Here is a 12258-nt window from a genome sequence, read left to right as displayed (position 1 = left end):
CTACCAACCCAGCCAGAAACAAAGACATTATAAGCATCTAAGCGCTTGTATGCCTTCATGTGTGCGTTGGTTGCCCACGACGTTTGTAGCACAAGGTAGTTCACAATATCCGGATATTCAATCGGCGGTAATGAATCTAAATCCTCAATATAATCCGACGGCTTTAGCGTGTACGGGTCACGGCCTGCACATTTGGACTTTTTCTCAGAATCTTTCCTTTGCAGAGGACTCCAGAGAGTCACAATACTTTGAAGAAGTCGGAGTTGTTGTTGTTCGCTTTAGACCCCATTGTTGATTTGTATTCCAACCAACATGGCGTCGCTCGCATACGTCACACAGTTTTGTCACGTGTTTGCACACTATCTATACAAAAGTACTGGCTGCAAATATTCAAACATCACATGATAAGACGCTCAACACTGTTACTCTGAAATTAGCATGAGAGCAGGAATGTGGGGCCACTGCAAACTCGCAGTTTTTCCAAAAAGCTGTGGTTTCAGCTTACAAGGGGGGGAGGGAGACATCTACAGGGCAGGTTTAGTACTGCAGCTGAAACAGCATGAGGCATCGAGTCCATGGGAGGGGGGGGCTGTGGTGAGAGGCTAAACATTTAAATGGGGGCCCAAAACATACAGGGGCCCGCTGGCACTCAAAAAGCTGTACAATAAGCATAAAAGGAGTAACATCTCCCCCTCTGGTGCACTCCCAGCAGCTCCTTCTGTTCATAGTCTGAATGCTTCCCTTTGTTACAACGCTGTACAAGGAGCCGATGTCGCTTGTTCCATTTGTGGGGACGCAAAATGGGTGCCACAGAACGGCCACCGCAGAGGGGAGTCGGGACCAAGCGAAAGCAAAGGATTAAACACACGTGAAGTGAAAAGATGTTCTGCTCTTCTTCACCTCCTCCTCCTCTTCTTCTTCTTCCCTTTGTTTAGGAGGACTCGATGAACTCCAGTGACAGGTCGTAGCAGAACCGGTACTGCTCCTGTAGACACAGACAGACAAACTGGACTTAATATCTGCGAGATAACAGGTTCATATGTTAGGTCAATCTCTCACAATGTCTGATGTGTTGTGTTTTTATAAAACCAGAGCAAACGTTTAAGGTTTATATCATCCTGTTACTCTTTGCTTAGTCACAAACTGAATGAAATGAGCTGAACTATTTAAAGTGGCAGCCGTGAGAAGAGCTCTCAACGCTAAGGAAAGGTGCTTCAATGCGTCCTTTCTTATCTCCTTTAGCATAGTACCATCCTTTACCAAAGGAGAGGAGATAATGTCATCCCACAATCCTTTGCGGCAGCAACATTTAAAGCGACGCACCATTCGGCCGTCCACAACATCCTCACTGTTTACTCGTTCACATCCTTCTTAGGAGCTGTGATTCTGTTTCGAACAAGGTTGTCTTTCATTCTCCTTCACATCTTTCCTTGACCTCTAATGACCTTTTCCATTGAGGTCAAGGAAAAGTGTTTTTACTATTCGACCGCAGCCTCTGTCTCCACTTCTCTCTCACTCACCGGAGTATCCACCATGTTGGGTTTGCTGTTCCTCAAGGTCTTTACGGCGTGGAAGACATCGACTACACTCTGTCTCTTGGCCATCTCACACACAATGCTGCTGGCACAGAAAACTCCACTTCGCCCACCTCCATTTCTGTAAACCCAGAGACAGTAATACGGTCAGAAGTGACAGAATTTTATATTTTCATTTGTAGCTTTGCCACCTCTCAGTGTTCACGGCACACAGATCACAAACCATCCTGTCAGTGAAGTTAGTGCATCGTCAGTTTCATGAGTCTTTAATAATCACCAACTGTTATTAACCCGTCCTCATTAGGTCACTGCTGGATACAGTACACTTTGCACATGCATGCTGAATGTGCAAAGTGTCTGAGACTTTTGGTGTGAACTCACAGGCAGTGCACGATGGTTCTTCCCTCTCCCTCCTCTCCCTCACGCTGCCACTGGTCGACCTGCAGGATCAGTTTGAGGAAGGAGCGTTTGGAGGCGGGCACTTCTCTGTGTCCCGCCCACCCCAGGTACTGGAACTGACGAACCATCAGGTAGCCTTCCTGTGGCTGAGAGATCAAACGACACACACATTCTGTTACACTGTAGAGATGAGTTAACACTGTTTCTGTGTGGAGTAAATCACACAAACATAACGACACAATATAAATGCACTAACCCTGGTGAGGTTGCAGACTCTGAAGAGTCTGCTGATAACATCACAGTCCATTGAGCAGGACATACATTCCACCTGGACCGGCCCGTAGCGCAGCATGCCCTCCTCGGGCCAGTACTGAGGACAACCCTGAGCACAAACAGAAACGGCATTTAGATACAGGACGTGCAAAGAACACTTTAACAAAGACATAGAGACGCAGTAAATAGCAGTGCAACACAATATTTCTCTGTATTTACCTACTTATGTATCAGTGGTAATTACCTAATGATATAATACTATTTACCGGGTAAATACTTACTAATTCAGGGACTGTAGGAAGGGTTACCCCATTTAGCAGACAGTGAAATTCTGTTCATATATGCTGACGTTGTAAAGGCCAGACTGAATTTTTAAGCCAATATTAGTCCTTTTAATACAAATGTGCAGTAACCACAAGACAGGATTATCTTCTTCAGTTTTATAAAAGGTCCATCTCAGGTCACAGAAGGAAGTTTCATTAGATGACCATAGAAATCCTTCCAGTGTGTTCTGCAAGAGTTTTTACTTTGAGTGTAAAACATTACAACATACTATAATAACTGCTCCTCTTCTGTGTATACAAGCATTTATAGTAGTGTGTTTATAATAAAGTTATACTACTATAGTTATTGAGGTTGTTGGGTGAAAGCTTTATATATCTCAGATATCTGAGAGACAGCGGCAGATCTTGGACGTTATGAAATGGTGAAGTTATGATACTAAGGCGGCAACTGCAAAGTGAATCACCTGAGCCAGGTCGATCTCATTCAGCATCACCAAACTGGTGCATCCGTAGTCGTAAACCAGACGCCAAAAGTCTTTGACGGTGTTCGGCAAAGGATGCTGGGTAACGATGAACGCAGCGGGCTGTCTGTAGCTCTGCAGGAGACAGACAACAGAAGTAACGTAAGCAGTAAGTTTCACATCCTTAACATCTCTGCTTTGTTACCTAAATATATCGATATCTTTCTCTCACACACACACACACACACGCACGCACACACACACACACACACACACACACACACACACACACACACACACACTGATGGGACAATCAGTGGGACAGCAAGCAACACGGTTGATGTTTGGTCACATGATCATGCAGTGGGCCTATCAGACGTGAGGGGGAGGGGCATGCACTGCAGATACAAATACACTACGTACAGCATATCTACATATATAACTAATACAGGGCTGGGCGATGTAGAGGAAATATCATGATATCGTTCACCAAATGCCTCGATAGAGTTGACAATAGACTAAATAATGTTACAGTTACATCACTTTACTGGTGCAGCCTTTACAACCAGGAACACTTATATTTAAAATATAGGACCATGTCCAGTCTCATATCACGACATCTATATAATATCCATATATTGCCCAGCCCTAATGTGAAAGGGTCAGTTCACTTCATGTTCAGATAAAGTTCACATTCAAAATATCTCTAAAAGGCAAATTTGTCACAAAACTAAAGAGAAAATGGACTAAAAGACTCGCAGAGCTTCTTTTGACTGAACTGGAAGATGAACTGAGCCCGACTCGTCCCGAATGAAGATGTGCAGCCAGATGTGTGACGTAGGTGTGAATGACGTTGGCGACTTGTAACCATGAGGAGAATCTAATGTGAGGGTCGAGGGGGGGGGGGGTCAATGGCTTTGCTAAACATGAACCTGGTGGCAGAACGACACTGAAGCCATGAAACAAATCCAGTTTTGGAGATTTGAAGTGAAAACCCCTTTACCTGGAACTCCTCTGAGAGCTTGGTTAGAGAGAGGCCAAAGGGAACGGACTTAACTTTAACTTTTACAGCCATTAACAGTATTCTTTTGGTCCTCCGACAGCTTTGTTGGAGAGAAGCCAAGTTTCTTTCAACACCATGCATATGTTACAGTTTGTGTTTCAACCGTTATTATAAACTCACAGACTGTTGCCCCCCCCCCCCGTAAATATATTTCCCTCTGTCTCATTTCTATGAAAACAGACCTGCTCGTCATCATTAAATTGTACTTAAGTCAGACAATGACCACCTTACATTTCAACCTACTTAATGACTTTGCTTTTCAAGTCACGGTACACGGGCAACACGTTGTCAGCTGTTGCCAATTTAAACAACGTCCTGCAACAATGAGCTGGTAAAGATGGTGGCCAGAGAAGCTAGTGGTCTTTTTCAGAACCTGGATTTGTCTCTAGCCTTCTGCGGCTAAAACCACAAACACAGCATCACACACAAACAGGGAGGGGAGTCTGTGTGTGTGTGTGTGTGTGAGAGTGAGTGTTGTCTGTATAAACACGTGTGCGTAAATATTTCTCTTTATCACCTTATTATATGAATGCAGTTTGGGACTTTTTCACGTTGCATACATTCAAAATGGTGTTAAAAGCAACACAGACATATTTCTAATGTCCCAAACTACTCTTTGCTTGATGTGTTGAAAATAACACAACCTCACTGTGTGAGTGTGTTATACACTTACATCCATCAGGGCGGCATTGATGTAGTTGCTGCTCTCTCCGTCTATTGTAATGAGGAAGGGGAGGCATCGATCAGGAGGAAGGCCGTCCATAAAGCGGTTCTTATCTTGGTTTCTAGGCAACAACGCGATGCTGCAGTCTTCAGGCTGAGGCTGAGGAGTCACCGAGTTTAACGTCTGGACAGAGAGAGAGAGAGGGAGATCAAATGTGCAAGTTAGTGCATAAGCAGAGTTTTTGCAATATGCAATGAAAAAATCATGCTAGAAAAACAGGCGTGTCAGTCAGAAGCTCAAGAACGGACATAAACTTTGTCGAAGCTACGATTGTTTGCAAAACACGAAGCATATGGATGAACAGCAGAGATGTGGATTACACTGCATTGAGACACCTCTATTGACATTACAAAAAAATACAGCTTCTGTTCTTCTTGGCGGAAAACAAAGTGCAATCTTCTTACGGGCGCATTGTGAAGAGCAACATGACTTTAAGGGTCTGAAGATACAGATTATAATGACGTTTACCTGGAACTCGTCCTTCAGATGTGACGAATTGGTCTGCGAGTCGATGCGGATCAGCTCATAAAAAGCAGCCTTGAACTCGCAGACCGGTATCGCTGTTTCTCCACAAAGACAAGCCTCTAGAATGGCATCATGGATGAATATATACTGCTCCTGAAGACATGAAATCCAAGACAAGGCATGTTAATACATACACATCAAATAAAAACATTGGAAAAATAATAAAGCACTCACAACGTGTCACGTGGATAACATAAGCAGCTGTGATGCCACTTGAAAGAGAGCATGCTGACATTGTGAGCGAGTGACTGATGGGAGATGGAGCTATGAATGAGATGCAATGATGACCGTCGAGCTTTCAATGAACCGACCGAGTGAATTGAAGGCTGTTTTAGTGAATGGCTTTGATATCATGGAGGACATAAAGTGTTTGTGACTGATTGTTAATAGCGCATATTTTATTACCACGTCAGCTCCGCTAAAACATTGTGGCATGGAGGTGCTTCATTTAAGGTGCATTACAGTCTGCCACGGTGTAATTCTTCATCCTACCACTGGGTGGTGCCAAAGTGAGATATTTTAAAATCCTTCAAACAGATGAATTTCCCCTTTGTACAAGTCATAAATAACTCCTACCGATAAATATACGCCACGTTAAATCGTGTTTATGTAATGACATGACATGTTTGTGAAAGGGTGGCTGATAGATGTAGTCACTTCAGCCCGCACCACGCTGACGGCCGAGTCTTACAGTGAGGGCTCATTCAGTGTATCCTAAGATGTGGATGCAGATGGAGGATGGGTAATGCAGTCACCTCAGTCTGTACCATGTTGATCCTCCTAGAGCGAAGAGCCTTCACACAGTTGTAGATGTCGACCACTCCTTCTCTCTCCGCCATGTCCAACATGATGTCAATGACTATGAAGCAGCCTGTACGCCCTGCTCCAGCACTGCAGAGAGAAAATCATTCTTTATGTCCGTAATTGATAGAGAAAAGCAAATCATTTGTTGTCAGAGTTATTTACGTGCATGTCAGATCTACGTCACCTATCTGTGTGGTAGAGCATATACAGATCTGAATTTATTTTTATACCTGCAGTGGACCACTATCGGCCCAGCAGAGGGTGGATTGGAGATTTTAACTCTGCGGATGAAGGAAAGTAGTCCCGTGGCGTGATATGGAACTCCGTGATCCGGCCAGCCTGTGAAGTGGAACTGCTTGACCTCCCGCACCTCGTTGAAACCACGCTGAGTAAAGACAAAAGACATCTTTAGGTTACATTTCACAGGTACCTGTCATTATATATGTTCCCTCATTGAATAGAACTATAACTACATATTAATGTGGAGCTCCATGAACTCACACAGAAGAGACAAGACAAGACAAGAGACTGTAAATTACACTTAGCTCAAAATAAATGCAAGACAACACAGAGACATGATGCAAACTGTGAGATCTAGATGTTTCACTCACCCTCTCCAGTGTAAAAGTGCGAACCACATATTCAGCGAGAGGTTCGACCTCCACAAAGGTCACCTTGAAGTCTCCATACACCTCGGCATCATCAGGCCAATACTTATAGCACTTAACCTGTTAACAAATAGGATTTAAGATTTGATCAAATACAGTATAATGATGATAATAAAACATGGATCAAGTGGCAGATAAAGTAACAATATAATGCCCTAATAAAGTAGGGCAGCTGCTCATTTCTTTGCAACAGTCAGCTGAGCTACATTTGTTTTCCCATTTGCACAAACTCAAGTGACATTAACGCCATCGCACAATACAACGCGTGCAGAATATCTTCCTGGCACACGAGCTAAAGCTGCTTCAAAAGCGTCACGTGGTTCTGATTCACCATTCTCTGACTTGCGATGTCTTTTATCTGGACACCCGATAGCCAAAGAGCCCGAATAAAGCTTTGCAGGGCGCCAGAATAAAATGTCGAACTGAACAACCGAGCGAAGAAAAAGAGCGACTTACCCTGCCGACCTCCACCAGATTGGTTACCATGACGATGCAGGCCGACTGTTCCTGCCACACCATCCTCCAGAAGTCATACACCGTCTCATGAACAGGACCTGAACACGAGACAAAAGACACACACTTAGTGCTTTGTGTGTGCAGAGCAGTAGATCTGAAGCTCGCATGTTGCAGAATCTCACCCTGAGTAGCAATGTAGTGACTCGGTCTCTGGTAGCCCTGGAAACAAAACACCACGACACGAAGACTCAGTATCCAGACAAAGATTATGTGCCACATTGTAAAACGTTCTTATCACAGTTGGAGCCGTTAAAGTCCTTTATTTAAAACTTTGCTTAAGAGTCAAAATATACTTAAAGCACCAAAACAAAAGCACCTCATTACGCAGAATGGCCCCTTTCAAAATAAAACATATTATATTATCACTTTAATGTTGCAGCTGGTGGTGGAGCTACTTTATGCACTGCTGGGTAGTTTAATCTGTATAATAACACATCATCATTTATTAGTTTTAATCTGAATCTGAAACTATCAGGTGCAAAAACCACAAAGACAAAAAAGAGGAACCACGCATGAGCAAATGTGCAGCACATAGTGGGACGTAAGGAGGCAGGATGGAGGGAAATCGCTCATGCAGCGGAGCAGCAACTCAAAATGTACGAACAACGCAACTCGGCGATATAAATGGACGTATGCGTGTAAAGGTTGAGGGGTCGAATGAAAGAATCCACAGTGATACTTACATCCCTGTACAGCCAAATCTACAGCCCAAGCCACAGGCAGAAAGAACGAGTGGAAGGAAGGAAGGAAGGAAGGAAGGAAGGAAGAAAGAAAGCACAACAATGTCAGTGAGTGTCGATCAGAAAAAGAAAAGTTGCATTGATATTATGGGAGTTTGAACAGGACATGCAGAAAGAAAAAAAACATGATCGAAAGCTCAGAATTAGGCCGAATAGAAGGGACACCTCCTGACACAGCAGGGAGTGTCCTCTCTATTCATGCTAACTCTAGCTTCATATGGGTGGTGGCATGCATGTCATAGTATTAATGGAAGGTTGTGATCATATAGAAGGAGCATGCTGTAATAAGCAGCATTATTTATTCTCAAATAAAGTACAATATGACAGACATGCAGATGACTGATGCAAAGGTGAAGCAGAGTGGAGAGGTGGAGATGGAAAAAGAAGAGTGCATGAATAGGCGTGTGTGTATTTATGGAGTGACAGGTGAGTGGATACACAGATGGATCAAACAGATGAATGGACTGAAGGCTGAATGCAGCGACTCAGAGACAAATATTCTTATTCTCTCTCTCTCTCTCTCTCTCTCTCTCTCTCTCTCTCTCTCTCTCTCTCTCTCCTCTCTCTCTCGTGGAGAGCTACGTGAGAAGTTTGATACCACTCTCATGTCTGTACAATAACTATGAAGGCAGCAGCCGGTTAGCTTAGCATAGCATAAGTACTGCCTGGCTCTGCCCCAACGTAACACAATCACATTCAAAGCTCACTAACTAACATGTTGTGTATCATGTTTATGTACTTAAAGAGGCAGATTATAAAGTAAAAGCTCGTAGCTGGTTGTCCCATTTCTGTACAACTGAGTCAAACTAAATCCAAATGATAACTTTATTAAATGTAACTCAGACTAAAGAGTCATTTAAAAGGGCTGCATCAGGACACGATGGTACATTCAGGATGAACACATGGATAGACACAGGAGAAAGACACATATGCTTGTATGTATGAAGTGTTTTCGGGGTGGCTGGATGCGTAAAATGGCACGATGGATGACTAGTAGACGCAATAAAGGTATAGAGGCCTGACATACGAGCGAGGGAGTGTGGTTTCGTTGGTTTCGTTGGGAGCCAATAGTAGCATTCGATGCGTTTCCACTTACATCGATGTAGTTGGCGTTGATGTAGTCGGAGGAGGGGTCGTCTTCTATGGGCTGGAGAATAACCCGTGAATGGTCATCTGAAGAAAGACGAGAGGAGAGAGTGTTGGAGAGAGGAGACGGGAAAGAGACAAACACAAAGAGAGGCAGCGAGAAAGAGAGGAAAGCAAAAAGAGAGAGAATATTGGTTTTAGGGCATTTTAGGTAGATGTAGTGACAGTGTTTTTCTCTCTCTTACCCCCCTCTTTCACCTTCTCTTCCTCCTGTTGAGCACATTGTAACTTCTGTTGTGAACATACATGAATAAAAACGTCGTGGCTTACATGCTATAATGTTCCCATAGCGGTTCTTGGTGCGGTTCTGATCCTTCTTGGCCACGTCCCAGGAGGCCGACTGGCCCTCGAAGAAGCTCTGTATCACCAACAACACGTAAAACAATACAAAAGAAAATTACACGTCATGGATCCTGCAAAACAACCTTCGCACTGGATGAATCTGAGCAGAGGGAAGGACTTGAATGGCTTCGTTCTATAGGTACACGCGCTGCGATATAAAGCTTATTAGATTCATAAAAACAGGTTCTTATCTCTTTGACTGTTTCGTCGATAAGGCAGAAAATACTCTCAAATTAAGAGGCGATTTAAACCTAATAGTCATTTTATCATTTTAATGTGAATTGATTTTCATAATACGCTTTTTGTTGTTCTCAATACATTTCAGATTTATTGTATTGCTCTGTCAAGTCCTCCGATATACATCAGACATATCCGTGTCTGGATTATACTTAACATGAACATGACTCCTTCTACTCGACACGCATCCGCAGCTTTTACCGCTGTAACCAACCGGGCTACTAATACCACCGTTATGGCTAAAAGAACTGTTAATAATAATCTTACTTCATACTCCTCCTTGAAGCCGTAGCTGTCGGACGTCTTCATCAGGTTGATGTGCTGCAGGAGGTCGGCCACTCGGATGGCGGGGTGGAGCTGTCCCGTCTGATAAGGAGATTCGGTTCCTTCGCAGTGGTACCGAGGGACGTCCAGGAGCCGGCTGTTCTCCGCTGCAGAGGCACTGTGGTTCTCATCTACAGCAAGGGAGGAAATCACCGCTCAGTTCGGTCGCAAGTCAACCAAACTTTGCGTTTGCATTTGTTTGCATGAAACAGATGTTGTAAGTTAAGGTAAGTTGCACACAATGAAAAAGAACGTTTTCTTCCCAGAACTCGAAGCATTAGTGACTTTGTTTTCTCTGTTGCTACTCACCTGTGATTGGAACTGCGTGTCAAAGCAGCAGAGAAAGAGAAGAGTGAAAAGGTTTAGGATCGGAGGATTTGTTAGTTGAACGTGAACTACAGGAGACCTTGTTCCAGCTACAAGGAGCTCAAAGGTTCGTACGTAATGGATGAAAACAAGAAAGAAAAAGAAAACGATGGCACAAAATAATGGAGCTCGATAGTCACTCGACTATCCCAAACTTCTATTCCCATAGCAAAAGTATTTTTCATTCAATATTTACAGACTTCACCGCTTTACCATATATCAGCGTATGGAGCTATATGATACATCTGTTATATGTGGAATAAATCAATACATTTAAAACCACAGAAGAGCAAACATCCTCTATATATATATATATATATATATATATATATATATATATATATATATATATATATATATATATATATATATATATACACATATATATACACATATATATATATATATATATATATATATATATATATACATATATATATATATATATATACATATATATATATATAATGCAGAGAGGCAGCAGCTTTTAATTAGAACTTGCGAGTATAGCATCTGCAATGTAATTAACTTTGCATTTGAAGCTTGTATGTTGGGAAAGAAGTACTTCAGTTGCAGGATCAAATGAGATCAAATTATTGCAGAGCTTCCAGGTGAGTGTGTGTGTGTGTGTGTGTGTGTGTGTGTGTGTGTGTGTGCGGTGGGGGATAATGTGAGTCGGCAGGAGTAATGCACAGACTGACAGCTCGTATAATGGAGTGGCCTGGGCTTTCAGCACAACCCACTGATTTCATCTTCACCACTGTTTATTAACTGACACTGTTTATTTCATCCAACTGATGCTTCTCTCTGCTCGGAGGACATGTTAGCTCGTTACTGATTGTTAAAGGTTTGCTGAGCCCCCGTCAGGCCAATTAACAGTAAACTTGACCCGACACCGCCTCTTAATTTGCTACTTCGTGCGCCTTCTTCCCACTCTGTGACGTGATTGGCCAAGACAGATTGTAACTGCGGCTTTCACTCCAAATTAGTTGCTATGGATCAGTTAATTAACACAGCTTGGTGGCGCCGTGCATTGCGGAGCCCTTGAGGGTGTGTTGGAACTCCGCATCATGCTGCAGCGTCAACACTAAAATTAAACACACTGCAGCGCAACGCTGGAGCTGGAGGAACATCCGACTTGGCACAAACTACAGCTTTCACGACTCAGACTGGGGCATCAGAACCAAGTCGAGCCCGGGGAATATCACAGATGGTGGATACTCGAGCTTGAGATCCAGTGCATAGACAAAGTTCACGCAGGCCTGTAGGCACTAAGTTATTCACTGTCGCTTCATGTCGCAGATTTAATCTGCGGTCGTTTTGCGGTGGCAGTGTGACAAATTATCTTCCTTCCTTTCAGCATCAGTTTTCTGTGGGGGTTTCTTTTGGACAGGAAATGGCATGCCTTAAAACAACTCAGAACTGTGGAAATAATGAGGTCTCTACGGGAGAATGATGGTAATTACTGTGAATATCAATAACTCTCAGTAGGAAACACAAACCATGGCTGGGATTGGGAGTGATTGAACCTGGGGAAAACACAGTACAACAGATGAAGGGCTTGGCTGTTGGAGCTTTTTTTAGTACCGGCTATGTTTTACACAGAGAGTTGGCAAAAGATAAAGGATAAAAGAAGAACACATCGCTTTGCCATCGTCATATAATCTAATCCATTAAACACCTTTAGATTTCCTGTGGATCAAATGTTGTATTTCGCTTAAATTTGGTTAATTTCAGTTCTCTGCCTGTAGAACGTGAGTGTCCCTATCTGTAATAATGCTAGAGACCTTTGTTAGCGCTTCTAAAATGTAGATACTGAGACAGCCTTGAGGTACCGAAACTTCAATCAAG

At 43.1% G+C, this 12258-nt stretch overlaps 1 protein-coding gene across 19 annotated transcripts in view; it reads right to left on the bottom strand.

The window, feature by feature from the left end:
* Positions 1–249: 249 nt before the first annotated feature.
* Positions 250–12258, bottom strand: part of ptprk (protein tyrosine phosphatase receptor type K) — a 93080-nt gene continuing 81071 nt past the window's right edge. For 3 of the 19 annotated variants that reach the window (XM_029425196.1, XM_029425203.1, XM_029425198.1), the window contains 17 exons: positions 10351–10362; positions 9985–10172; positions 9409–9508; positions 9020–9165; positions 7936–7953; positions 7375–7411; positions 7193–7290; positions 6680–6796; positions 6299–6453; positions 6020–6155; positions 5208–5357; positions 4689–4862; positions 2956–3087; positions 2191–2316; positions 1917–2080; positions 1521–1656; positions 250–985 (listed from right to left, as the gene is read on the bottom strand). In XM_029425196.1, coding sequence (XP_029281056.1) covers positions 932–985; positions 1521–1656; positions 1917–2080; positions 2191–2316; positions 2956–3087; positions 4689–4862; positions 5208–5357; positions 6020–6155; positions 6299–6453; positions 6680–6796; positions 7193–7290; positions 7375–7411; positions 7936–7953; positions 9020–9165; positions 9409–9508; positions 9985–10172; positions 10351–10362 — 1943 coding nt within the window. In that variant the 3' untranslated portion in view covers positions 250–931. The remainder of the gene's footprint in view (positions 986–1520; positions 1657–1916; positions 2081–2190; positions 2317–2955; positions 3088–4688; positions 4863–5207; positions 5358–6019; positions 6156–6298; positions 6454–6679; positions 6797–7192; positions 7291–7374; positions 7412–7935; positions 7954–9019; positions 9166–9408; positions 9509–9984; positions 10173–10350; positions 10363–12258) is intronic. The other 16 variants (XM_029425201.1, XM_029425204.1, XM_029425206.1 and 13 more) reach the window with 10 other exon arrangements.

Source organism: Cottoperca gobio, chromosome 24, assembly GCF_900634415.1.
Source record: "Cottoperca gobio chromosome 24, fCotGob3.1, whole genome shotgun sequence".
NCBI classification, from domain to species: domain Eukaryota; kingdom Metazoa; phylum Chordata; class Actinopteri; order Perciformes; family Bovichtidae; genus Cottoperca; species Cottoperca gobio.
This window is presented reverse-complemented; position numbering and strand designations above follow the sequence as displayed.